Source organism: Paramisgurnus dabryanus, chromosome 8, assembly GCF_030506205.2.
Source record: "Paramisgurnus dabryanus chromosome 8, PD_genome_1.1, whole genome shotgun sequence".
NCBI lineage: Eukaryota > Metazoa > Chordata > Actinopteri > Cypriniformes > Cobitidae > Paramisgurnus > Paramisgurnus dabryanus.
The window spans coordinates 17,213,805-17,241,629 of record NC_133344.1 but is presented as its reverse complement, the minus strand read 5'-3'; the positions used below and the strand labels follow the sequence as shown (position 1 = coordinate 17,241,629).

General features: G+C 36.2%; 4 protein-coding genes across 13 annotated transcripts in view; 2 read left to right on the top strand and 2 right to left on the bottom strand.

The window, feature by feature from the left end:
- mag (myelin associated glycoprotein) overlaps positions 1 to 854 on the bottom strand; it is a 35,491-nt gene extending 34,637 nt beyond the window's left edge. For 2 of the 6 annotated variants that reach the window (XM_065280761.2, XM_065280767.2), the window contains exon 1: positions 748 to 854. The gene's annotated coding sequence lies outside the window, so the exon portion shown is untranslated. The remainder of the gene's footprint in view (positions 1 to 747) is intronic. The other 4 variants (XM_065280770.2, XM_065280771.2, XM_065280769.2 and 1 more) reach the window with 3 other exon arrangements.
- Positions 855 to 2,307: 1,453 nt separating this feature from the next.
- lsr (lipolysis stimulated lipoprotein receptor) lies at positions 2,308 to 14,237 on the bottom strand. Of its 4 annotated transcripts, none has more exons than XM_065280757.2 (11): positions 14,043 to 14,237; positions 11,745 to 12,071; positions 9,284 to 9,403; positions 8,937 to 8,993; positions 8,076 to 8,222; positions 6,915 to 7,100; positions 6,784 to 6,831; positions 6,116 to 6,229; positions 5,533 to 5,821; positions 4,737 to 5,199; positions 2,308 to 3,050 (listed from the first exon to the last, which is right to left on the bottom strand). In XM_065280757.2, the coding sequence occupies exons 1-11, from the start codon at positions 14,080 to 14,082 to the stop codon at positions 3,015 to 3,017; spliced, it is 1,827 nt and encodes a 608-aa protein (XP_065136829.1). In that variant the 5' UTR covers positions 14,083 to 14,237; the 3' UTR covers positions 2,308 to 3,014. The 4 variants fall into 4 exon arrangements, with proteins under 4 accessions (XP_065136829.1, XP_065136832.1, XP_065136830.1 ...); XM_065280760.2 differs by having other exon boundaries at positions 6,101 to 6,229; positions 14,043 to 14,236; XM_065280758.2 differs by lacking the exon at positions 8,937 to 8,993 and having other exon boundaries at positions 6,101 to 6,229; positions 14,043 to 14,236.
- A 1,352-nt stretch (positions 14,238 to 15,589) lies between these two features.
- On the top strand, positions 15,590 to 21,517 carry tmem106ba (transmembrane protein 106Ba). 2 transcript variants are annotated; one of them, XM_065280756.1, is made up of 8 exons: positions 15,590 to 15,713; positions 16,222 to 16,410; positions 16,513 to 16,576; positions 18,207 to 18,366; positions 18,482 to 18,622; positions 18,844 to 18,893; positions 18,976 to 19,029; positions 19,623 to 21,517. In XM_065280756.1, the coding sequence occupies exons 2-8, from the start codon at positions 16,230 to 16,232 to the stop codon at positions 19,735 to 19,737; spliced, it is 765 nt and encodes a 254-aa protein (XP_065136828.1). In that variant the 5' UTR covers positions 15,590 to 15,713; positions 16,222 to 16,229; the 3' UTR covers positions 19,738 to 21,517. The 2 variants fall into 2 exon arrangements, with proteins under 2 accessions (XP_065136828.1, XP_065136827.1); XM_065280755.1 differs by having other exon boundaries at positions 16,218 to 16,410.
- A 1,678-nt stretch (positions 21,518 to 23,195) lies between these two features.
- Positions 23,196 to 27,767, top strand: seraf (Schwann cell-specific EGF-like repeat autocrine factor). The gene is made up of 5 exons (XM_065280754.2): positions 23,196 to 23,678; positions 23,772 to 23,867; positions 25,931 to 26,035; positions 27,267 to 27,362; positions 27,498 to 27,767. The coding sequence occupies exons 1-5, from the start codon at positions 23,351 to 23,353 to the stop codon at positions 27,608 to 27,610; spliced, it is 738 nt and encodes a 245-aa protein (XP_065136826.1). The 5' UTR covers positions 23,196 to 23,350; the 3' UTR covers positions 27,611 to 27,767.
- Positions 27,768 to 27,825: the final 58 nt, after the last annotated feature.

Genomic DNA, 27,825 nt, shown 5'->3' with positions numbered 1-27,825 from the left:
TATGCTCAACATAATATAAATTGCAAATGTGGCAGGTGGAAGTAAAAGAGATACAGTAAGCATTCAATGTACTGTAGACGTCTGCAGTACATGTATGTGAATTTGAAGTGACCTGGCAGCAGTCTGTACAGTTAAATAAAAATGACAGCCAAACAGAACTGGCAAGTGACATTTAACATCTCCAGAAACTATGGGATATCAATCCACAGTGGGGTTTGGACCACTGCCATGTTCCATCTATGTAGTGAGAGTGGATTTGCCCAACATTATAATCCTACACTAGAGATAATGTCATTTTTGTCAAGCATGGACTAAACAAAGCTGTTAGATTCTGTATATTTATGATTCAACTAATTTGTAATTTCTGAAAAAAGATCTCTCATTGCAACCACACTGTTTCGGACATCACATCTGATGCTCTGATATATTCCAGGAACGACACAAAAATTGGCTTTACAGATATTCAAAGTTTGTACATTGCAAATTGTGTATTTACACACTGCATATTTATATCAAAGCTTGTTCTTTCTGGTGCAAATAGTTATTTAATATATATATTTATTAAAACCACATCATCATTTTATTTTCAAACTCTGCCATAACTTTAAATGAAGAAAAAATAAACTATAAACTTTTTCTTTGGAACTCATTTCATCCACAAAATAAACAACTCTTGGCTCTTCACCTCGTATATGTTTCTTGGCACAGCATTAAGTGTAAATAGTGGCTAAAAAAAATCAGACCTACCTTATCAGACGTCTTCAGCCGAAACAGAATGACTGTAATTCAAGTGTGATGGCACTCTCTCTTCTCCTATTGCATCTCAATTGCTCCCACCCATCCTCTCTCTCTCTCTCTCTCTCTCTCCATGCATGTGACACAAGGATTGTTTTTGTGTTTACCCAGCCTGATTTTATAAACATCAACACACATCCAAATACACTATCCAAATTGCACAAACTGAAAATTAAAGAGCACCTATTATATTGCTAAAAAAATTATTTTGTGTATTTGGTATAATACAATGTGTTTGTGTGGTTTACGGTTAAAAAAACACATTATTTTCCAGATACCGTACATTTTTGTAGCTCCAGATTTTACTCTCTTCTTGAAACGCGCAGATTTGAAAAGCTCTGTGTCCCTGATTGGCCAGCTAATCTGTCCGTTGTGATTGGTCTGAATACCTCTGACGTCAGCCGGAAATGTGATGCTCATTACCAGGTTTGAAAGATTCGGTCTCAATGCAAAGGAGTTAACTTACAGGCTGAGCGACCGAAGCGGGAGGAATTATGATAATGTCGGTCTTGTCTACATCACCAATCCCAGGAAGTAAACTGTTGCCTACAATCCGTGTGTTTGTTGTGGTCCAAGAAGAGATTTACGTTGGAGACGATAACTCGCGTCATCGTTTACTTTGGTGTTTGTACCTTTTGCATATCGTTAACATGTACTAATACACACTTACACACCAAAGGAAATGTAAAAATGTGAATCGTACAATAGGTGCTCTTTAAATTTGGCATACAACTTTACAATAATTTGCATGTAGAAAGAAAACCAGTTTTCCTGCCTTGTGTAAGTAAATCTGTACTGTTATACTCAGTTCTGCAATGCAATAAGTTTGTATCAAAGAAACCAAACAAAAGTGTTCATTACGCCGATACCCCCTAATTTTACAGACAGACCACTTGAAATGTCAGTCTGAGCTGTGGGATTTATCTGCCCTATTGCTGATGGTGCTTATAACAAGCACTGTTCACTGTTCCTCATCTTTGCTTCGAAACACAGGCCAATCTATCTTAAGGAATGGCTGCTTTAAGACACCAGATGGAGGAAAACATTGATGGCTACCTCTCCACTGTGATCTTGGCAGGACCCCAACAGTGGATTTCAGAAACTACGTTTCTCTCTCACATAGAGGCAGTTGTTGGTCCATCTTCTCCATCTGGGTTGGAAAAGATGCTTATTTCAGATAAACTCACTGCAGGCAACACAAAATAACAGCCTGTTAACACTTTGCTGAAAGTGACGTTGTCTCTCTTACACTCACCTATGGCAAACATGCACTGTTATTATAAACCTCTTAGAGGTTTGCTGGCTTACAGCCGAAATACATCAGTGTGTAGTGCCGCCTACATCTAACCATGTTGCTTCACAAAGATCAACCTCTTTAAAACTGCATTATTAACATTTGGTGTTAGTCGTGTTATTCGTGTAAAGAAACAAATGATGATAATTTTATACCATGTTATTAGTGTACATGAACAGTTGACTGCCATCCATAATTCTTACAAAGACAACATACGGTAGCTTTACACAATAGAAAACTTTATTGTAAATTGCAGTTTTTATACAATGAAACTCTATGAGGCTATGACATCACTGCACGACATCGTTATGGCAACCCGCTGTAAGACCAAGATTTGAGATCCGAGTTAGTATCAGAAATATTTCTATGGAAAATGTATAAAAAAATACATATATACACAGCATAAACATAAATCACGATCACAGAATATTTTATACAACTTTTCTTTTGATGCATTTTTAATAATTTGAGGAATTAAAAATTAAAAAACTAAATGAACGCACAATCACTCAACTGCAGACGCTACACATCTCACACACAACAAAAAAAATCCAGCTCACATCAAGATCCATTTCTGTGTATTACATTAAAATAATCTGAATTTTAAAAAATTAATACCTGAAAACTGAGATTGACTGACTGTTCAGTATACAATAAAAATGTGAAACTGATGCTGGTGTAAAAGTTCATGGTAGATATTAAACCAGGCATTATTGTTATCAAATATTTAAAATAAAGTTCTTTTCACAAACAAGCCACAGCTACAAAAGTACACCATAATCTAAAGCAATTGTGTCAATACAAATACATATCATAAAAACATCCAATAAAAATTCAAGACATTTGAATATAAACAGAAATCTCAGCCCTTAACCCTTTGTTGACATGCATCGCTGAAACACACAACCATCTTTTACTCGAGCGGTTATACCACCAAACTCTCTCGACTCACGGCTCCATTCTGTTCAAACAGAAACACAAATGTATTGTGTTAGTATGAAACATATAAAATGACTTTAAATTAGGGCTGTCAAAAGATTGCATAAAAAAATAAAAGTTTGTGTTACCTTATATGTGTGGGAACTTACTGTGTGCAATTATTTTGTATATATAAATACCCACACATTCATGTATATATTTTAGAGCTGCAACTAACGACTATTTCTTCTGTCGACTAGTAATGTTTTTAGTAAGGCATGTTTGTTTAAACTAATTATATTTCTTAATTAAACTAAGGTCTAGTCCTGGCATAAGCTAATCTCTGTCCAGGAAACCACCCCAAAGACTATTAAAATAGTGACTTAACATGACCCAATAACCTTGTGTTTAATCCAACCAGCGAGAGTTATTTTAACTACTAAGTTACTAAAATCTTGATTTATAAACTCGACATCGCAGACAATTCGGCGCAAATTAAAAAATTGCCATTACACAGAGTTACTACAGAAGGCATGCGCGGGCATAGGAGAGAGAGAGCTCGCGCACAAGCACATAGAGAACCAGTGTGTGTGGGAAAACACTGCTAAACTTTCATGATAAACTTGAATCAGTTGTCTTCTCTGCCAGTAACATCTGACATTTAAATGAAAATGCAAGTACACAGAGGAATCCGTATGGAAAACACAGCCAACTTTGAATTCTTTCACTCAGTGTCATGTATGAGAGGCGCTGTCTAGGGGCTTCACGCAGAGAAAGAGAGAGAGCGCGCGTGCACGTGCACAAGAGAGGCACCACCGAGCGCTCACAACAATAAATGAAGCAGTTTTAAATGAAAATAAAAATGTAAATGTTGCGTCCATTGTTGATTTTGTGACGCACACAAACAAATCAATGTATGGATAACACTGCCAGGAGCAGAAGCCGCCATTAGGCGAAATGAATGTAAACAGCGACGCGTCGTTGCAGCACTGATATATTTAGATTTTAATATATTTTATATTATACATAATTTTAAAAAGGTTATACTTAAAAATTTGTGAATGTATACATATGTGCGTATTTATATATACACAATAATTGCACACAGTGTACACACACACACACACACACACACACACACACTTATGCAAACACAAACTTTTATTTTTTTATGAGATTAATCTTTTGACAGCCCTAATTTGAATATTTCAGCACTGCATCATCTTTTGTCTTTAACTCTTTCCCCGCCATTGACGAGTTATCTCGTCAACTAAGAGAAAACACATCCATGAAAAAATTTGTTCCTGATGAGGTTTTATGTTAATCTGTAATACCGCAATTATCCACTATATTGCACACCTACCCAATTTATAAAAAATTATAAATGAATTTTAACTAATTTTAAACTCTGTTTTGATAATCGTTCTGAATCTGATCTCTAACAAAATTCCTTTACAAAAATGCTATTATTTCAGCTTTTTTTTTTTTTTTTAAATACCCATATTTAAGAGTTTATAAGCAGAGGGTCTTTTCTTTAATTTGATATATTTGTATGTTTATATATTTTTAGAAAAAAAATTCCTGGAAGGTGTTTTGTGAAAATCACAAAAATGCGGGTGTACAACTTTAAAAAAAGGCTGGCAGGGAATGAGTTAATGATAAAACACATTTGCACATAACAATAGCATAAACTTTTTAGACTGTGCGCTTCTTTAATACCGTTTCATACCTTTTTTAAGTTGCTCTTCTTGGATGATGCCAAGCTATCATTGTCCTCCGTGTAAGGTGGCGGTGGAGGTGGGAAGTGGCTGTTGTTGCCACGGCGATCTGGGTTTCCAGAGGCTGGGGCAAGGGGCAGAGGTGGAGGTCCTCTTGGTGCCCCTCTGTTACGATCAGAGCGGTCGCTCTCGCTGTCCAGATGCTCTCGGCTGCGAGCCCTCTGCTGCTCGCCCATCTTCTTCTTCTCCATGGCCTCCCGTAGGAAGCTGTCATCGTAAGCATCCCGGCCTCTGCGATCACGGTCGGGCTCCAGATTCATCAAGTCATCTCGGCTAAGGGCGCGGCGTCCCTGGAAGCCGACACCACGGAAGGATTCGTTGCGGCGACGATCGGGTGTGTAGTCACGGCGACGACGGTCATCGTCTCTGTCTCGGTCGTAACCTCGCCCGCTGCTGCTCCATTCATCATCCGAACTAAACAGGAAGATATTTAGAATCAACCAATCAGCTTCACCCTTTACGTTTTAACATTGTATCATACCAACTCAAGATGGAGGAACAGCTGACTATAACTGTACAGAGATGCCCAGAGTAATACAATTTGTCAAGCGGCTATTATTTTTATAGAAAAAAATGCATGAAGAAGCATTACTGAATCTATGGACAGTGTGACTCATGGTTGCTTAGCAACGGCAGACGCTACGAGCGCACTAATGATGAAATTGGCGTGTTTGCATTTCCTTTCGGTTTTAGTCGTGAAATATGAACTAAGACTTTAATGACAATTACTCGGTTTGAAGTACTCACCCTCTCCCGCCGCCCCTGTGCCCACCGCCTCTGCTAGGAGGTGGATAGTCATCTCGGTCTCTGTAATTCCGGCCAATATCGTCCAAGTTTTCCATGGAGCGTGCACGCCCTCGAGTGTCAGGTCCACGTCTGGGTTCTTCCCGTCGGATGTGTTGCGAGACGCTGCTTATGGTGCTCATGTTTTCATCCACATCATCGTAGACCGTGTTGAGCTGAGGAGGTCTCGAACGACCTCGATTTCGAGAGTCTAGACCGTCATGCAGTGAAGTCACCTCACTCATAGCATCCACTGGAGGACAGGAGAGAGAGATATCAACAGGGAAAAACAACATACAGTAAACCGGAAGTCCGTGAGTGAGCAAATGGAAATAGAGCACACAAATGAGGAAGAAGAACCATAACCTAGGAAAGACCACAACCTGAACCAGTTTTAAAGTGAAAAGCATTTAAACTTCCAATAACCATCTCCCACTATAAAAGGTTTGTTTCCCAAAACCAAGACAAACCAAGTAAGGTACAATAACCCCAAACCATCAGAATAAAGGACAGACCCCATCCCAAAACTCACGACGATTGTATTTGCCTGGAGCGTGTACTGGGCGACTGGGGTCGAGGTTGGCCAGTTCTCGCTCCATGTAGTAAAGCACCCGAGTTGGGTTTCCATCTTGATCGGCCTGAACACGGTATCCACTGCGGTCTGAAAACAACACCAGCAACTTTAGATGTGTGAAACTACACAAACCAGACAACTAATGCCAAAAACCTAGACATGGGTTAACATCACTAGCAAAATTATGGGATTAGTCATTTAATTAGCTATTACATATTGACTACTTGAGTATTTTCTATGATTCTAAGAAATAAACATGGCAACTAAAGATAGTTTAGTAAAAAAAGAATTAAGTTTCACATTGATGTAAACAAACAATATCTCATTCTATATGTTAAAAAGGTTATAAATGATGTGCCATTTTAAATAGTACTTTCCAATACTTTTTGCTGACCCCTGTCCCAACAGAATAGAAATATTTGCTGCACCTAACCCCAGTCAAAACTTTCGCAAAAGTGCAATTTCAGAGCTTTGTTCTCCTCATGCATGAGCGTACCACAAGGGTCTGTTCTAGGCCCAGTTTAATTCCGCAACTGTAAAGTATGTTTAAAGCCAAACCACACCTTAATGAGAAAAATGTGATCCAAATACAAGCATATATGTAACATTAATTTATAGTAGTACAGAATTTTGCCTCTTACTTCCTCCGCTGTGGTCTTGCAGAAGTGGCACCTGCGACCCTTGACCAACTGTACAGGAAGAACAAATTGTCAATCAACAACTATTATTGATAAAAAATCAATGTGTTTCCGTTTAAAATTTTGATAAAAACCTGAGCTGGCCCCATCAAAATCTCTGCCGTAGCCATTTGAGGGTTGTCCAGGGTATTGTCCTGGCATAGGCAGCATGGGAATGCCCGGTTGTCCGTAAGCCGGTTGGCCGTACATGCTTGGGGCGTAGACGGTGGGGGCGTACTGACTGGCGATACCAGACTTTACCATTTTACCTGCCTCGTATACTGTAAAGCAGTAAATGTTACCATTTGTGTTAGACGTTAGAAACAATAATAAAGTCAGGGCTATCAAAAGAAAGCAATATAAAGTAATGCATTTATTAACACCCACCCCATGATCAATACACTGCACAATTTTATTTGTAATTGATGGTCTGTGCGCATTCTAATAGGTTATATTGTGCATATAGCTTTTCTTTTACTAACAAACCTATAGGTCTACTACAGTAATGCATTTAACCTGTAAAATGAATGCATAAAAATATTTGTATCTAATTTGGTTGAATAAGTTAAGGAATAGTTTACTCAAATATAAAATATTCTATAATTTACACACTCATGACATCTCACACGTACATGACTTCCTTTCTTTAGTTAAACACAAATTATTTTAGATTAAAATGCAATTATATTATGTGTGGCTCAACATGCACATTTTTCCATCATTAATCCAAGTAATTGAAATGACTCCAGTGGGCAAATAAATGTCTGCTTGAGTGAAACCAGTGTGTAAAGCTTGGGATACACTGCATGATTATTGGCTGTCCCAGACGAAAGATTGCCATCGTGAAACAATCGTCGCAATTTCTGTGATCGTGGCTCTTGATTTTTGCATAAAATGCATTGGCTTTTTTCTACAAATATACCAGTGCGACTTACGACTGGTTTTGTGGTCTAGTGTCACATATATAAATCTACTCGAGTCTTTTAGATAACTTTAATGGTAGCTATATCTGATTTTCAGAGCTTCAACAAGTCTGGGACCTAAACATGTGACGGATATTCATAAATGTATATTTATTGGTGTTTATCTAAAGAAAGGGAAGTCATAAACATCTGTGATTGCATGATGATGATTACATTTTCGGGTGACCTATACTTTTAAACACCACATTATGCAATACACAAACATTTTGCAAATAACTTAACAACTCTACAAACAACAGAAGGGGAAAGTGGATTTGGCGCTTCAGCACTTACAGGCGCGGGGACAGCAGCAGCGCTCCGGGCAGCAGGGACAGCTGACGTAACAGCAGCAGGTGTGAGGACAACACTGACACCAGCAAATCCCGATCAGGAGTAACAGCAACAAGAAGCCCAGGACCACCAACAACACCAACAACCAGTCTGGAGAGAAACAAACAACAATACCATTTTCACGATAGCTATTTACTTTGCTAAATGAATAAGTAATAGTAAATAAATTCACCACATAACTATTTGACTTAAGTACATAAATATAATTATGTAATGAGCTTGTAAAAGTGAATGCATGTGTGCACAGGTCTGTCAATTCCTTAGAAAAAGTGCTGCCAGCTAGCTAGTAAAAAACCTCAATACGCATAAAGAGAAACCCGCTGGACAGGTTTTGCTGCACAATACACTGCCAGGGCTCAATTCCAAAATGAAAACATAACAACATCCTACATGCACAGACACAGTATGACTCAACTCTCACAACCTATGCAACGGTCAGACACATACAAAAACAAAATGTGAAAAACAAAACTCTGTTCGCTTAAATCATCCATCTCATCTCATCTTAATTCTGATTGGTATACAACAACAACCACTAAACCATATATAGTTACTGACCATAGTCCTACTAAAACCACTTCCAACATAGCATTGCTTAATTTCAAGTTTTTCATATCATCTCTCTCTCTACTCTTACCAATTAATAATTTCGATTTGATTTAAAAGTGTCTTTTGTAAGATCCTTCATTAGTTGATAAGAAGCCTAATTCCAATTGCTCCTGGAAGTTGAGACCTGACACTGGGGATAGATTCGAGTAAAATCCCAAACCTAATTAGACCTCTAAAGAGGAACGCTTATTCTACCTTCCATGACCAGTAAATCAATGCCAGGCAGCAGGTCTGTAGTATTTGACTTTCTCTCTGTGAAAGAAAGATAAAGCCATAATTACTGAAAAAGACCCCACCACATCGGCCCAAGTAAAAAAAAGCTTAATAATCTATCATTTAGTTGAATCCTTCACATGCAAACTGAACCACGAGATGGAAAAGCAAATAAACAAACTCAAGCATCTTCCTAGACAGCATCTAGACAAATCCTGACTCTAGAAAAGTCTGACTCTACATGACTAACCGTACACTTATGTGTGTGATGAAATCAAGCATGTGTGAGATGTTTGCGTCTTACTTTGTGTAAGAAGGTAAACACTTACCCAGCACAATGAGCTCTGTGAAACATTCGCCATTTCCTGAAAGGTCCTGGGCCGAAGCAACGCTACAGACGTACACACCGCTGTCACCCCACGCCGTCTGAGAAATAGTAAGGTCCGCATCTGAACGAAAAATGTCAAGAGTTCATTCATTCAGGCACAATAAAAATGAAAAATGAATTAACTCTTACTCTTCCAATCAAAACCACTATACTTTTTTCACTGAACACAAAAGGATCACCAGGTTTGACTTCAATGGAATCAGATGCCATTGGTTCTTGCATGTCTTGAGCAAAACACATCAGGTTTGGATGCGCTCAACCGTAAATGAGATTTGGACTGAAACATAGGCGTTTGAAACAATGCGAATTGAGCAACTTACAAAAATTTGAAGTTACCTGATAATTTACTCCACTAATGACATCTTATGTGTTTGTCACTTTCTTTCTTCAGCCAAACACTTTTAGTTATATTCGTATTAAACGCATCTAGATAAAAAAATGGCGGCATGCTGGCTTCACGCACATATGTATGACAATCACTAGTTTTCACGTGTTTTGTAACGATGCAAATAACGACTAGTCACGAGACTCGCAAGAACCAATGATCATCTAATATTCCAACGTTTACATTTAATCATGATGAATCGATCGCCACATACGCTCAAAATACCAATCACTTTCTCTCACAAATAGCATTTCGATTCAAAAGACATATATTCACCAACCGGTCTATGGATGGATTACTTTTTCTGATAATGGATGGGCAACTATACCATTTCATTTAGTGTTGGGCAATACGCCCCAGGAGCGGGGCAGTAGTTTACTCATTTATTTATTTGTTAATTTTTGACTCATTTATGACAAGTCACTTGATTGGTGGACAAAAAAGAAGCAAGGGCAACACAGTCATGGCTGTAACTTCTTAAATCTGATGCCATTAATCCGAGCGCGTCATTAAAGACCAGGTGCTCTGAAATGTCCTGCATGCCAGGGAGCGGGAACAACAAACACGCTGGCTAATGTGAAACTATGATGATGATAATAATAACTTTCGTCATGGTGATATGTCTGATTATCGTCGATACACGATACTATCATCTATCGGCACAACCCTAATTCCATTAGAAGGCTAGAAAAACCCAGAATATCATTTAATATAACTCTAATGCTGCGTTTACACCAACCGCGGTAAAGGCGCGAATTGAGCGTTGTGTGCGCGCATGGTGCTTTTTGTGCATTTTGCCGTTCACGCCCGAGTTGAAAAATTTGAACTTTGGCGGAATTTCACGCCGCGTTAACCAATCAGGAGTCTGCTTGCTGCTGTGGTGGCAGCCCTACCCGGAGTCACTCATTCAACCAACGCTTGATATTGTCCGTAATCAGTTACCTGGAGCTATACCACACAAGTTCTTATTTCTATAGAGGAGACAGGAATAAAAAGGACCTCGCTTGGAAGAGTGTCAGTGAGGACATTGGGCAACCTGGTAATAATACACATCTTCACTTTAGAGTCACGTGATGTTTATCGACCCGCGTCGTTTATTTTCCCCCTATAGTAAGGTTACCAAATACAAACTGGTAACTCTCTTGATAAATTCACAATCAACATCAGTCATCTTGCAAACAGACAACCGCATAGCACTTGCCCCTCCCACAAGAAGCGGAGTTTGCCTCTGACGCACGTCAAATGCTTGCTTTTTCCGCGCGTCTACTCCGACTACAGGCGTGAATGCATCCAAATTGTTCAAGCGTCAAACCACTCGCGGTAGACGCGATTTTGACGCCCGAAACGCAGTTGGTGTAAACTCAGCAAAAATGAGAAGCCATTTACACCTAGGATGGCATTAAAGAAATACTCCACTTTCATAAAAATAATCTGGTAATTTTCTCATCCACATGTCATCCAAGGTGTTTCTCCCAGTTTTTCTTTAGTCGAAAAGAACGTTCTAGGGTTTTTCTCAATATAGTGGACTTTAGTGGACCTCAACGGTTTGCAATTTCAGTGCAGCTTCAAGGGGCTCTAAACTATCCCAACCGAGGCATAAGGGTCTTATCTAGCGAAATGATAGTTATGTTCGGCAACAAAATAAAAATTTTACTTTTTAACCACATCATCTCGTCTTGCATTTCTTTAAACTCAAATAAAGACACTGTCCCATTATAATCAAATTAGGATTCCAAATATTTAGAGCTGCCTAAAGATTAGTCACGACTAATCGTTTGCAGAATAAAAGTTTTTGTTTACATATTAAATGTGTGTGTGTAATGTGTATAATAATTATGTATATATAAATGCACACACAGGCATGTATATATTTAAGAAACATTTGCATGTGTATAAACATTTGTATATTTACATAAAATTTATATAATTATGTTAACAAAAACATTTATTTTGCAAAAGAATAGTCGTGACTAATCATTAGGCAGCCCTACAAGTATTGATGCCAAAGATGCCTTACTATTAGTGATGCTGATCTGGCGACCCTGATACTCTTTCCCAAGCGTGACGGCCGTCTGTTTTGAAGCCACTATGCGTACGGTCCTGAGGCTGTCTGCGCACTCTATGTTGGGGTTGTAGTTGGGGTTTGATTGTGCGATGGCATTGTCCGCACTGCTGGGGTTCATTGCAGCTTGGATTGGGTCTCTGCAATAGGACTTGTATTTCCAGCTTATCAGAGGGGGATTTTGAGCCGTGGTGGTGTAATCACAGCGAAGAGTGACTGGCTGGAACAATATGACCACATGGCGTGGATAAGGACATATCACATTGATGGCTTGAGTGAAACCTGTGGGAGAGAAAACATTCATTTAACAGAAAAAAGTTAATATAACAGCTTTCACAAATTCCCTGCCAGCCATTTTTTGAAAAGTTGCCCACCAGCAGTTTTTGTGATTTTCACAAAAGTTTCACAAAATGCCTTCCAGGAAAATATATAAACATTCAAATATATCAAATGAAAGAATAGACCCTATGCTTTCAAACAAACAAACAAAAAACGTTTCATATTTTTTTTCTGCTTATAAACTCTTAAATATAGATATTTTTCATTAATAATACACATTTTTTAGCAAAAAGTTGAAACAATTGCATTTCTGTGAAGGAATTCAGAACGACAACCAAAACATACACACAGGGTTTAAAATTAGTAAATAACGTTTTGGCCTTAGATTTTTCATAAATTGGGTAAATGCGGTATTGTAGATTAACATAAAACTTCATCAGGAACACATTTTCTATGCAAACGTTTTCTCTTAATTGACAAGATAACTCGTCAATGACGGGGAAAGAGTTAAGTAGGAGCAATTGCTTTATTTTAGCTAAGTTGGCCTAAGGTTAGAGTCAAAATTGAATTGTATTTCACACAACCTGATTAATCGTAGATCAATATTCCACATCATTTTCAATACAGCGTATGTGGTTTGTTTAAATACCAATGTTTTAATAACCTGCAGTGTTTTACATCTCTTATATGAAATATCAAAGCAATAGAAATAAAAGCCACTTATATAAATATATTATACCAGAAGTATCACAGTATCATGTAAACATTATAGTGTGATAAAACTGTGAATGAATGCATTGCAAATCGCTTTGGATTGTTTGTCTTCAAAAAAGTAAAATAATTTTTTAAAACAAGTTCATGGATAAAGTACAGTAATAACATAATGCTACGGTTCTTAAGATAAAAGCGCATAATTAATGAATAACTGTAAATGCTAAGAAAATATGTTATATAGTAAAGACTTTTACATGCAGGAATTAGTAAACAAACAGTTTGACAACATTTCATGTTTCATTATGCAGATTCCTGTTGCTAGACATTTTTTTGGTAAGTAAAGTAAAGAAGAGAGCTTAAATAACAGTAACAGCTGCCTATAATTAAAGTGTGTTTTCATGCAAAACTAGTTAATTACACCTCTGAAAATGAAAACTGAATTGACACTACAAGAAAACCGGACCCCGACAGACCTCCTTTTGTTTAAAATCATTATTTCAAAACAAAATGACACAAGTTGGTGACATCACAGCGTGACCTCAGAGTGTAAGTTAGGGACTTCTCTGATTTCAAAGTACATTGTATCAGTATGTGAATCGGATGTGACTCACGCGCCTGACCGAAACCATTTTAGCCTGGGACATGATGACCCGTTACCACACAATACATACATTTCCTTAATTATCCTTAACTGTATACTTTCTAGTGATTTTACTTTATAAGATTTAACGGTGTTCTATTGAATTTCATCCATCAGATAACATCCCACTAAAAGAAGCCATACGAGTAGAGAACCATAGAAACCATAACTTCCATTAAAAACATATCAATTTCCATTATAGCAATTAAATATATTAGAATTTTGTAAAAACAATCAGCAACCATATTTAAGCAAAGTCGTGTTTAAAGTAGCTATGGGCCTACAAACATGAACACTATAGTCACGGATATTGTTTAAATTGTTGAGCTGACATTCAGTAGTAATAACTTTACATTTTAACGCGATTAGGAATGCATAAGAAATGATTATTATGGTCTTTGGTCACTTTAAGGAGTTTTTCAAAGCGATCTCCATGGTCAAATCTTACACAAGTAAGTTAGGCCCCAAAAACGTATTGAGATCCAGTTGTGTAATAAACTAAAATATGTTTTATTGCACAACTGCCTATTTATTAATAATAAAATAATAATGTTGAATATACAGTAGCAAAAACCCGCGCACATGGGCTTTGGTGAAGAATGATAAGAAAACGCCCCTACCTGTAAACAAAAACAGGGCAAAGAATATACCCTGATGCATATTTTCTCGAGATCCTTTAAAACATAGGCCTTGTGTTTTACTTTGAAATCCCAAAAATGACCGAGTAAAGTTTCGATAACAACGCTTTGTTTTTTTCTCAGACAGGTGCGTCCTCCATTTCCTGCAACGCCGATGTAACTCGAAACTCAGGTGAGCTCGAGGGCCTTTGCAAACACTGTATGCGTAAAACCATAGGGGTATCCGGGAGTGAAATGTTTTAAAGTTTTAAAATTCTGGTCTGTTAAACATTTCTGTTGTTTTTTAACAATCAATAGCTGAGTTACGGAGCAGTATTAATAGACTGCACACCCAACCAGAGAAGATCAACCCAAATAATTTACTAGTACAACGCCCTGTAATCCACCTTCTAATGATAAAATGGTTTAGCCCAGTGCTGTTCTACTGTAGCTATGTAGGCCTGGTTAATGATCGCCACTTGCCAGGGTTACAGGTTGTAGACTAATATTTGTCGTTCAAATCCCCTCTTTACCACTAGTTGACTAAGTAACTTTGAATTGTACATAACTAACTAGTTACACGTCTTGGCGTCGTCGTTCTTCTTTTTGTTTCTTATAGTATGATTATTATGTTCATTATGATCTTTCATTCCTAGATTTCCCAAACAGAAACTGTAGTAAAATTACTTTACTATAGTGATTAACCTTAAAGTACAGATTCCTTGGTAGGTTGCTGCTGTTTTTGAAACTTACTATATTAAATAAAGTATACTAAAGTATTTATATTCAGTTTACTAAAATTAATACTATAAATATTCATAATATAATACATTATTACAATTCACTACAGTTTATTATAGAGTAAAGTTATAATTGTGTTTTCTCATGTGGTTTAAATTATAAAATAATTAAAAAAATTTTATATAAATAAAATATGACAACAAGGACAGGGAGAGATGCATGCAAAACAAATATAAAATGTGACATAATTTAAGATGAATTCAAGAATGGATAAACTGTCCAACTTGAACTGTATTGAGAATGTGTATTTTACATTAATATTATGAAGTACTTTTTGAATGTGGTTAAAGTTCCTTGTAAAGAAATAAAGTTTCTTGATTTATGTATACAGGCAGCCATAGCCTTAACTGATGTAGAATAATGTCCACTGTGTCACCTGATGTACTGTATCACCTCATACTTGCTGATAATCTCTGCAACCCATATAACTGATCTCACGGCCTATCATAATTACACAATGCAAGGGGAAGCTGGTTATTGTAAACAGTCCTTTGACGATTTCAAATGGTTTTTACATTTATAGGGCAAAATGTACACTTTTATTGTTATTATTGTATTTTAACTTGAATAGAGTAAACAAGAAAGAAGTAGCAAAACAGGACACGCGCAGCACAAAATACACGACCGTAGGCATGCGTTGACAACATTGCGATAGCCAATAAGAATAAGGTGTGCGTAGACAAGAACCACCTCCGGCAGCGGGATTGGCTAGTAATACTGACGTGAGTAGCTTTTGTCCAATCATACGACGCCGTTCAAGACAGGAGGTGGGGCTTGTCGAAATATTTGTTGTGAAAGCGACACAAGGACGAAGTGCAGACATCACCAAACTCTACTTAAATGCAAATTAAAGGGAGAACCAGATAAAATAAGGTAAAATATTTCATTTACATTTCATAATATCACACCATTAAATACTTTAAAGTAAAACAAAGATATTTCGTCTGGCATTTGACCGGGTTTGTCGCGCGGCCCATTTTGCAGCAGAGTTTAAACGATATATATGCGTATTAACTGCTTATTAACGTTATATTGACAATGATAATTTTTTTCTAGGATAAAAAACGACCTGATGGATTGATATGAGATGATGTTAATGCACTTTACTGGTATATAAATTGAGAACAGGAGATGACTGTTTCGTTAGCACCCATCAGCTGTTGTGATCATTTGCATGTACACCCTCACAGTTTTATTACAGCAAAAGTGTAGTAACCATGATGTTTGGCGTATTGATATCCATAAAAACACGTTATATATATATATATTCTGTATGAAATGTCAAATTCATTTATGCCCACCTCTATTGCAGCCTGAATAATAATTTTTTTTAAACAGTGTGCTTCATTTCACATATGATGTTTACTTTCTTTAAAGACAGGTCTAAACATGGGGAAGTCTCTGTTAATTCTACCAAAGCAAAAAGAAGATGAAGAGATTCTGACTGAAGACTCAGAGCCCCGCACAGAGGATGATAAGCACGATGTGTCACAGTTTCCATATGTTGAATTCACAGGCAAGGACAGTGTCACCTGTCCAAGCTGTCAAGGGACAGGAAGGATCCCGAGAGGTTAGAATAAATCTCTCTTTTTTGCATCTGTCCGTCCATCTGGCCATTTATTGTATGATTTAAGCAAATTGAGGGCATATTATAATTGTCTCTTTTTCACAGACCAAGACAACCAGCTAGTTGCTTTGATACCATACAGTGACCAAAGGCTAAAGCCAAGACGGACGTAAGTTTATGTTTGCATCTTTCTAAGCATTTTTAGCATTAAATTAGATACACTTATGGGTCAAAACGCAAATCGGTCTAAAATATACACATACAAACTTTCAGTTGCAGATAAAAACAGTATAAATGGAAAATAAACCCAGGCCCTTAAAGGAGGAACCAAATAGATGTTATCACCCATTTATGATAGCAAATGCACATCCGCTGTGAAAACCACATCATGTCTGTTTAGGCTTCATTTGTCCATGTTACCAAAGCACCACTAAACACTTGGTTATTGTTGACTCATTTGACAAAGATTTGTGAACAGTGGTGGTCGGTGACTTCCGAAGGACACAAATTCGAAATATGTGTTCGGCACATCATGCATCATGTCAAAATTAGTGCCTGCTGCACACGCGTTGAAAGGGTTTATGATAAAAGAGACACTCACATTCACAAAATACTCACAAGAGACTCACTTAACACTAAACTCTAATACCATGAGATTAAGCGAGTATCTGGCAAATGCGAGCGCCTCTTTTATCATAAACCCCTTCGAAGCGTCTGCAGCAGACACTTGTTTTGACATAACACGTGATGCACGTAAGTTTACATGGCGTGCGCCCTCGAAACAGAAGTCACTGGCCGCCAAGTTCATTTGCAGACAGTACTGATGTTCATGTTACCAATGGGCCTTGACCAGTATTGTGTTTTGAACCATATATTTCAATTAGGCTGCGTTCACACTGCAAAATTCCAGGAGTGACATTGCATTTATTTCGTGAGGTCTGTATGAACAAACAATGTAGTATATGAAGCCTCTATTTTATTTGTATGTGACGCTTTAGCTATAGTGACAAATATGGTGTGAGTGCTGAAAATGTAGACGTGTGAGTTCTGTTACAGAAAGCGATTGTCATTCCCGCAAATAACTGAACTGCGTGTGAATGCAAGCATATTAAAGAGCACCTATTTCATTGCTAAAAAACAAGGTCATTTTGTGTATTTGATATAATACAATGTGTGTTCGCGTGGTTTATGGTTAAAAAAACACATTATTTTCCACATACCGTACATTTTTGTAGTTCCAGATTTCACTCTTTTCCTGAAATGCTGTGTCTTTGATTGGCCAGTGATTGGCCTGAATACCTCTGACATCAGCAGGAAATGTGACGCTCCTTACCATGTTTGAAAGATTCACTTACAATGCAATGCTAACAGGAGTTAACTTACAGGGTGTGAGTCCAAGTGGGAGGAATTATGATAATGTCGGTCTTGTCCACATCACCAATCACAAGTAGTAAACTGTTAACTACAATCTGTGTGTTCATTTTAGTCCAAAAAACGAGATTTACGATAACTCGCATCATCGTTTACTTTGGGTTTTGTACTTTTTGCATATCATTAACATGTAATAATACACACTTACACCAAAGGTAATATTATATGTAAAATTTTAAATCGGACCATAGGTGCCCTTTAAGGTCTCAAATACGGGTATGACAACCATATTCTGTAGCGGTATGAACGTAGCCTTATAAGTAGGTACTGTATGCTGTATAAGTACTGCTGATTCTACACACAACTGTACATAGACAGCCATGTTTCCATACTCCGTCCGACTTTGTGCTGTTTTTGCAATGTCACAGGACGCTGTACGTGTTATTATCAGTTTTTGTCTGTCTGCTGCTGTCTGGCCTGGCTGTGTTCTTTCTGTTCCCACGGACTATTGATGTCTCCTACGTCGGCGTCAAGTCATCCTACGTCACCTACGATAAAGACAGACGGATAATCTACCTAAATATCACGGTAATTCTTATGTTGTGTTCGAAACGCAAGACTTGCCAGAGGTTTCTCCATTTTTTTATGTTTTGCTTTTATTTTATATATATATATATATATAAATGTTTTTTTACGTTCTCAGAACACCCTGAACATTACCAACAATAATTACTATCCGATTCACGTGGCCAACGTCACAGCACAGGTGCAGTTCTACAAGACCGTTATTGGAAAGTCTGTCGTCAACAACGTCACCATGATTCTCCCGCTCGATATGCGACAGGTGTGTGTTTCATTCATTCCAGTCAGTGTATAAAAATACAGATGATACAAATGTATTTATGGTGAGTAAGATAATATTGCTACTCTAAATCAAATGCATTTAGATAGCATAAATCTAAAAGTGATTTTTATCTATTCTTTATAGAAGTTTATTAAGTTTTTCTGTATGCATTTCACTTCATCAGATATCAAAAGTTACCTGTTTAATTTTTTTGTTTTTAGATTGATTACACCGTTCCCACCATTATAGCCGATGAGATGAGCTACATATTGTGAGTATCTGACCCATTACGGATTCTCATATACACACATAGTTCATGCACATTTTATTCATTTCTTTTCCTTTTTTTACAGCGATTATTGCACTTTGGACTCTATTAAAGTGCATAACATTGTTGTCATGATGCAGTAAGTATTTTTTATTTAGTGAATTAATCCTTCAATCTGATTGGCCGTCGGCTGCAGTATGACATAATGAAAAATTCTTGTCAGTACATCACCATATTGAGTGCGATGCTGTGTAAACACAAGTGCTAAGTGTAAATGTTTTTATAAAATCAGATCAGATTTGTTTTTTTTTTAAATGCAATATTTTAATGGATCTTAGATTGCATATTGATTTGGTTTACTTATGTAAAATATAATCCAAGATAACATTTCTAATATTTGTGACCCTGGATCACAAAACCAGTCATAAAGGTATTTTTAAAACAAAACGTGGAATCTGAGGGTTCAAAAAAAAAACAAAATATTACGAAAATTGCCTGTAAAGCTGTCCGACTTGTGTCATTAGCAACCCTAATAATTTTCAATTTTTTTTGATATATTTACAGTAAGAAATGTACAAAATATCTTCATGGAACATGATCTTAATGATTTTTGGCATAAATAAATTGACAATTTTAATGTATTTGGCAACTTATGATTTGAGGTTTTGGACTCCAGGGTCACATTTCTTATTCCAAATCTTAACTCCATTTAACCAAAATGTGTCCCTCTAGGATGACCGTGACCACTGTGTGCTTTGGCCATATCGAGCAGGTGTCTCAGGAGAAGTATCTGTATGTGGACTGCGGTTCAAACACAACATCTTCTCATGGACACATGATACATTAATGCTCTTTCCCCTCTCATCATGCTCTTATGTACTGATCCAAGCATATGAATGCCAGAAGATGAGGTGCATAAAGCTGATTGGTCAGTGAGAGTTGTTGCTTTATTGCTTTATTACACCATCATTAATTCTAACCTTGCACGTAGAGTTTGTTTAGATGCACTGTGTATTTTGTGAGAAGTTTCACCATAGGGCTTTAAAGATCTGAAACCACTATATCTTCATGTGTTAATATTTTCATTATATTGTTTTACAGTGTGTGGCATTTTAAGCTATTACTTTATTCACTTTACAGTCTTTTATTCATTTTATTTAAATGAATATCTCATATTCTGTATATATTTAAGCTACATACCCAAATCATTAGCATTAAAGGTGGGATGCATGATTTAAAAAAAAAAAAAACACTTTGGAAAAGGAAGTCGGGCCGAGTCCAAAACACACTTGTAGCCAATCAGCAGTAAGAGGCGTGTCTACTAACCGACATGTGTGGGCAGGTCTATCAAAAGAAGGTCCAGATTCTATTGGGGTAGGGGCGTGTTTGTTTAGGTGATTTCAAATGTCAACAATGGCTTTCAAAGATCATGCACCCTGCCTTTAACAGAATTTTATACATTCAGACGTGTTTGTATTTATAGTTGTGGACTAAAATATTGGCACCCTTGGTAAATATAAGCAAAGAAAGCTATCTCCAGTCGATTTAAAAGTCTTCATTGTGGAAATTGATATTTCTAGTCACCTTGAAGTGGTAAGAAAATGTTAATATTATTGGAAATACACTTCAGATTTATTATAAGGGGTGCTAATAATTGTGTACAGTGTGTATTAGAGAAAAACCTTTATTTAATAATGTAACCCCCCCATTTCAATTGTTTAACTTCAATAAAACATTGTATTTTTGTGATTTTCTTTTTTATTAAAGCTCAAAAGGAGAAACATAGGTTTATTTTCCCAGCTTTTATTGCTCGGATATACCAAGGGTGCCAATATTTTTGTCCATAATGTAAATGTCTGTTTCTAACTACAGGGAACATTCATTTACCAGAATCATTTCCAAATGGTGAATTTTTTTAGGTGGCACATTCTGACAGCCAACACAAAAAAGCCTTCACTCTAAAAAAACAAACGGTGCTATATAGCACCAAAACTGTTGATTTGAATCGTAACCATAGAAGAACCGTTTTTAGTGCCATATAGCACCGGTGAAGAACCGGTGAAGCACCTGTGTGGAACCATATAGGGGCCATATAGCACCACATTTGGTTCTACATAGCCCTATATGGTTCTACACAGGTGCTTCACCGGTACTTCACCGGTGCTATATGGCACTAAAAACGGTTCTTCTATGATTACGAGCAAAGAACCACTTTTGGTGCTATATAGCACCGTTTGTTTTTATAGAGTGTTGGATGACAGTGAAAATGCTTTGGTCAAACATTAAAAGTAATGGAAAACATTAAATAAAATGTTTGTTATATGGAAAATAATTCGTTTTATATTTGGAAAGAGATTTAAGTCATTTCATAGTTTTGCAAGCACAATATTGCAACCAGTTATATTGGAGAGACGTTATTTATCTGGGCCATTAAATCTCATAACGGATGTTTTTGCATGACATTGATGTAGATCATTGATATGATGATGATGTTATTTTATAATTTTTTATTTTCTTGTTTATACGGGAATGGCACTTATATATCAAAAGCATTTTTGAAAGACACTTTACATGTAACTGTTATTATTTTAGTGTGATTTATCAAAAATCTGATTTATTTAATGGAATTTTTGTTGTGTATTAATTACAATTTAAATCAATTCTAAGATTTATTTACTGTATAGTGCTTTTTCACAATTTTGCATTGTTACAAAGCAGCTTTACATTTAATAATGAAAACAAAGTTTGGCTTTAACATTGAAACAGTGCTAACATCATGTACAAAACACCCTAAGCTAAAGTCAGCAGTCTCACAGTAAGCAAACCAACAAGGCGACAGCAGTCAAAAACATTGCGGGGCACTCTGACAGGGTTTATGTCTAGTCCAAGACTAAAATGTTGGTTTGAGCTGTCCTAACTGAAATAATAATAATATTATTATTATATATATATATATAATATTATATAATATTATTTAAATATTTTATCGGTGCCATTGTTTTGTCTCAAGATGCACACCATGTTTTTGTAAGGTATGTTTGTAAAAATTACATAAATGTCTTAATAAAAAAAGGACTATTTTCATACTTGTTGTCAATTGTAGAGCAGTGTGGTGTGACTGCCACAGTATTCCACTAGATGGCGCAAACATACTTAAATACAATTGATGGTTCTGGCTCATTTCAATGCATATTAATGAATATTAACACACATTAACAAATGTGTTCCTTTATTTTTGGCATGTCTTCTTTAAGAAAAAATACAACCCAAATGCTAACCTGTTTCACTTTTTGTCACTTACCTTTTTTTCATGCTTTTTACACATAAAATATAGTAGCCCTACTGAAAAATCTAGCAAAGACCAGCATAAGCTGGTGAGCTGGTTTTAGCTGGTATTACCAGTGTAGCAAGCTGGTCTAGCTGTGTTTTGGTCACTTTTTAAGCTGGTCTAGCTGTGTTTTGGTCACTTTTTAAGATGGTCTGGACTTAGCTGGTCATGCTGGAAGACCAGCTGACCCACCAGCTTAGACCAGCTACTGCCACCTTAAACCAGCTACCAGCTTATGCTGGGTTTTGCTGGATTTTTCAGTAGGGAGTTTAGTAATTAAACTACAGTTAAATAATAGTTGGCCGTTGTATGTGGGTATGTGAACATGTATACATTCCCCCAGTCAAATAGATCATCTAAGGAAAAGACTTTGCACATCTGTTGATGTCATTAAAGTCTCAGCTCTCTGCTTCCACTTTAATGGACCTCTTAAACAAAGAGTCTTTTCCTTCATGACCCGATTGACAAGGAATAAACCACCAATTTCACGCAGATAGCATTACAGCATGTCTCTTTTGTGAAAGAACCTAAATGTTTGACACCTACCAGATGTTGCGAATACATTATACACTAGGCCATATACTGTAGAAACAATTGGGCTCCTTTTAAGTTAGAGACATGCTTTTTTAATCCCATTGCTAAAACATCAAGTTATTACATTCACACAACACATACAGACAGCCTGAAAACATTGAACTGGAATTGCATTTAGGAGGAGGGAAATACTCAAGGCATCTGCAGAATCCATTTCCTCACATTTCCTGGGAAGTGAATATAGGAGGACACAATATTGCTTTCTACAACATTAACAGACATTATAGAGACACAGTTTTGACTTTATAGAAGATTGTAAATACATGATCTTATCTGTAAGAATTATTGTTTTACTATGCAAATATGATATAACATATCCTAAGCTGCTATTGTTATTTTAGAGAAAGTTTATATTTATTTGCTTGTTTATTTTTTTACCACACCTAAATATTATCATATAGTTATACTATGGTGATGAAGGATTACGAGGTGCTTTTAAGATAAAGGAAACTAAAGTACTTTGTGGTACATTAAAGCCATAAACCACACACGCGCGCCCACACACCTCTGTCTGTACTACTATACCATCTGCGTCTCCATGCACTGTTGTGTCTCTCCAGCAGGGGCACGAGTGAGCAGTGAGCACACTTCAGTATTCAGTCCAAACACACTTTGTCCTGTAGTCTCAGTTCTTCTGGGTCTTTGTAAGAGTGTGGATATGAAAATGGGATTGCTTTTGCTGGCTGTACTGGCTACTCTGACCGGGATCTGTATGGGAGCGTCTGACGGGCCCCGCGGGGTGGCTCTTCCTTTTGTCTTTGACCCTAACGCAATCTGCGACCCACCTTGTAAACATGCTGGCCTCTGTACCCGCAACAACACCTGCTTCTGTTCGAAAGGATATGAGGGAGAGAGGTGCCAATTTGGTGATGTGGCCTTTTATTTGTTCTTTTGTGGATTTGAATCGTTTGAAGGTTTTTAGTCAAACTGACTTGATTGTTACCTGTTGTTTAATATAGCAAACTGTTATCCAAAGTGTAAAAATGGTGGACAGTGTCTGAGACCTGGAAAATGCAGATGTTCTTCAGGATTTGGAGGAAAATATTGTCATGAAGGTAACCGAATTAACTCATTTAATGATTACAGTTGTTAAAAAATACTTGTAACACAAATTTAAAGGTGCCAAAGAATGTATTGTAATAATATGTAAAATTGTTCTTTGATATCTACATTAAAGGTATGTAACTTTATTAAGTGCAAAAAGTATCCAGAAAGTGTCCAATTACAACCCAGGGATTTGTCCTTTGAATGAAATGCCGTATTTTTGCCTTATTTGGAAGGGTCATGAATAATAATGCTGAGCTCTGCTCTGATTGGCTGTTTCACAGCGATGCTCATGATGGTCATATCTGTAGCTCACATTAAGTAAACATTCCTTATATTTTTGAGCCTGTATCAGACAAAGATACAGATTTTGAGGAATAATCAATTGTTTGGAGAATGTTAATGAACGTTTCTGAGTGTTTGTGTTTTTTTTTCCGGTATGTACCTCTAAAATGTAACTGTAACGTCAATAGTGGAACTTCAGCCTACATGCTAGCATATACACTGCAAAAAAGGACTTTCTTACTTAGTATTTTTGTCTTGTTTTCAGTAAAATTATCTAAAAATTCTTAAATAAAGATGTATTTTCTTGATGAGGAAAATGACTTAGGAAAATAAGTCTAGTTTTTAGACAAAAAATATAAACTTTAACTAAATTAGTGCTTAAAACAGGCAAAAAATCTGCCAATGGAATATGAAAAAAATTCTTGAAATAAGTTGAATTGTTCATAAACCCTTAATTCAAGAATTTTTTTCTTATTCCATTGGCAGATTTTTTTTGCTTGTTTTAAGCACAAATTCGCTTAATTTTTATATATTTTTTGTCTAAAAACTAGACTTATTTTCCTAGGTCATTTTGCTCATCAAGAAAATAAATTTTTATTTAAGAATTTTTGATATTTTGCTCATAATGTTTTGCAGTGTAGCATTAACCCTCACACAGCGCTAACTTCGCAGTCACAACTTTGTTTTTATTGTAATTAATTGAATGTGTAATTTAATGTTAGGGCATACATCTCGACTGTATGGAAGCCAATTTTTTTGCGTTTGGGTAAAATTTTTAGATTTCATAATAATGACATAATAACGCATTATTTCGACTTAGTATCTCATAATAATGAAAAAACTAAGTCATAATTCCGACTTAGCATTTTATAATAATGAGATACTTTCTCATAATAATGACTTAGTTTCTCATTATTATGAGATACTAATTCATTATTATGAGTTACTAAGTCATTATTATGAGATATTAAGTCATTATTATGAGATATTAAGTCATTATTATGAGATATTAAGTCATTATTATGAGAAAGTTTCTCATTATTATGAGATACTAAGTCGAAATAATGACTTAGTTTCTCGTGATTATGAGATACTAAGTCATTATTATGAGATACAAAGTCATTATTATGAGAAAGTTTCTCATTATTATGAGATACTAAGTCATTATTATGAGATACCAAGTCATTATTATGAGAAAGTTTCTCATTATTATGAGATACTAAGTCGAAATAATGACTTAGTATCTCATAATAATGAGAAATTTTTCTTATAATAATGATTATTATTTGATGCTAAGTCGGAATAATGACTTAGTTTCTCATTATTATAAGATGAAAAGTCAAAATAATGAGTTACTATGTCGTTATTATGAAGAAAATCTTAAAATTTTACCCATACGTGGCGGAAATGGGCTTCCATACGACTGTAACGTCACAGTCGATGTTATGTTAAGATTTGGCTTGTTTTCCAGCAGCCTTTTGCATGCACAAGGCTTACATAAGAAGGAGGAAACAATCGTGTTTAAGGCTCACTATATGTCTTCACCATGTACAAAACTCTTATTATTCATCTATATCTAGGTAAATACAGTTTTACATTCTATGGCACCTTTAATATATATTTTTTAATATGTAACATTTAGGTACAGTTATGTATACATTTGGTACCAATATGAATCTTGAGATACTTACATGCACTCTTTGGGTACAAATGTGTAATTTTTTAATGGGTACCGCACCAGTGACAGCTTATAGCCTCGTTTTTGAGAGTGTACGTTTGTTTTTAACAGTGAATTGTGATGGTGGCTGCTGGAATGGTGGTGAGTGCACTGCTGTGAATGGAGAGGCAAAATGCATCTGTCCCTCCAGCTGGACCGGCTCAAGATGCCAAGATGGTTTGTTAATCCTATACAATGTTATTTACATTACACCAAACTTTAATGCTGTTCCATTGAGTTGACACGCTGCAAGAAATGAATGAAACATCTTACCTGCTGAGATAAACAATACAAATTGTAATGGTTTACACTGAGTCGAGTTTATCCTCTATAGAATCAGCTATGCTTGGCTCTCTCTCAACGGTTTTTCTCCATAGGACTTTTCCCCCCAAATAAAATTAAGGGGTTTTATCTCCTAGGAGTATTTTTCAACCCCTACACTGCAAATAACGTATTTATTTTTTGTCTTGTTTTCAGTACAAATATCTAAAAATTCTAAAAATCAAGATGCATTTTCTTAATGGGCAAGTGACCTAAGAAAAAAAAAATCTAGTTTTTAGATGAAAAATATAAAATTTAAGTGAATTTGTGCTTAAAATAAGCAAAAAAAAAAAAAAATCTCCCAATGGTGTAAGAAAAAAATCTTCAAATAAGTTTACTTTTTTTTCTTAAACACCTAATTCAAGAAAAAAATGTCACCCCATCCCATTGGCAGCTATTTTTTCTTGTTTTAAGCACAAATTCACTTAAAGTAAATATTTTTCATCTAAAAACGATATTTTTTTTAGGTCATTTTTGCTCATTTAGAAAATGCATCTTGAATTGAGAATTAATTTAAATACTAAGTAAGAAAGTCAGGGAGTAAGAAAGTGTAGCGAGTCAGCTGACATTGACTTAACTTAGATTACATTACATTATTACAATGCTCGCTATACGGTTTAATTTTATCCGCTTTACTAACCTACTTTTGTTGTGTTTTTCCTGCTTTTATTAATGTAAAACTGCTTTGAAACAATTGAACAATTGTGAAAAGTGCCATATAAATAAAATAGAATTAAAACCAATGCAATTACCATTATAACCTTTTAATATATAAGACTTTCTGAAAATCTCAATACATCAAGACATATTAGACTTCAATCTATTAGAGTATTTTTTCTTAAAAGTTACGTTCACATTTATGCATTTGTCAGATGCTTTTATCCAAAGCGACTTTATCAGCATGTGTTCCCTGGGTTCAACCCCATGACCTTTGCGCTGCTAACACAATGGTCTACCACTGAGCTCTACAGGAGCAAGTGATTTGCTTTTGTGGTAAAGTTGATTTTGACATAAATATAAGTTATTTGTGTCCAGATGTTAGCGTTGATATATATACAGTGTGGTGAATTTTTTTATTTTTTTGCAGCAATCTGTCCTCAGGGATGCAGGAACGGAGGCAGCTGTGTTGCTCCTGGAATCTGCAGCTGTCCAGACGGATGGATCGGTGGAGCCTGCCACACAGGTCAACATACATCATCTGTACATTATATAGTTTATTTTACTCATTGGCATAATCAAACATAAATGACATACAACACGATCACTGGTTTTCCTGCACTTGGTTAACTGTAAACAAACGTTTGTATTTTGTCTGCAGCTGTGTGTAAAAGACCCTGCATGCATGGGGGGAAGTGTGTGTCGCCCGACACCTGTCGCTGTCGAGCTCCGTTCTCAGGCCCGCAGTGTGAGGAGAGGCTGAAAATCTTCTGATGTCACACCAGTCTGACCTCCGACCTCACTGGTGACTCTTCAAGTGGTGCTAAAATGATGTGTTTTCTTGTTAGAAAAAAGTATTGTGCCTGTAAGTGTGTGATGTGTTTTCTGCATTAACATTGTACATGAACTGATGGTATTTTTTATTATTGTAGTGTGTTTAGTGTAACTCTTTAATTTCCTTTATCATACAAGGATTAAACTTTTTATAG

Bases quoted from the DNA above. Each gene is read 5' to 3' on its own strand.
- lsr (XM_065280760.2), bottom strand. From the start codon at position 14,082: ATGCATCAGGGTATATTCTTTGCCCTGTTTTTGTTTACAG. The intron at 12,072-14,042 runs GTAGGGGCGTTT...TCTCTCCCACAG, and splicing joins TGCCCTGTTTTTGTTTACAG to GTTTCACTCAAGCCATCAAT. The intron at 6,832-6,914 runs GTTTTTATCAAA...CTTCCTGTACAG, and splicing joins TTTTGATGGGGCCAGCTCAG to TTGGTCAAGGGTCGCAGGTG.
- tmem106ba (XM_065280756.1), top strand. From the start codon at position 16,230: ATGGGGAAGTCTCTGTTAATTCTACCAAAGCAAAAAGAAGATGAAGAG. The intron at 16,411-16,512 runs GTTAGAATAAAT...TCTTTTTCACAG, and splicing joins GACAGGAAGGATCCCGAGAG to ACCAAGACAACCAGCTAGTT. The intron at 19,030-19,622 runs GTAAGTATTTTT...GTGTCCCTCTAG, and splicing joins AACATTGTTGTCATGATGCA to GATGACCGTGACCACTGTGT.
- seraf (XM_065280754.2), top strand. From the start codon at position 23,351: ATGCACTGTTGTGTCTCTCCAGCAGGGGCACGAGTGAGCAGTGAGCAC. The intron at 23,679-23,771 runs GTGATGTGGCCT...TGTTTAATATAG, and splicing joins GGGAGAGAGGTGCCAATTTG to CAAACTGTTATCCAAAGTGT. The intron at 27,363-27,497 runs GTCAACATACAT...TTTTGTCTGCAG, and splicing joins CGGTGGAGCCTGCCACACAG to CTGTGTGTAAAAGACCCTGC.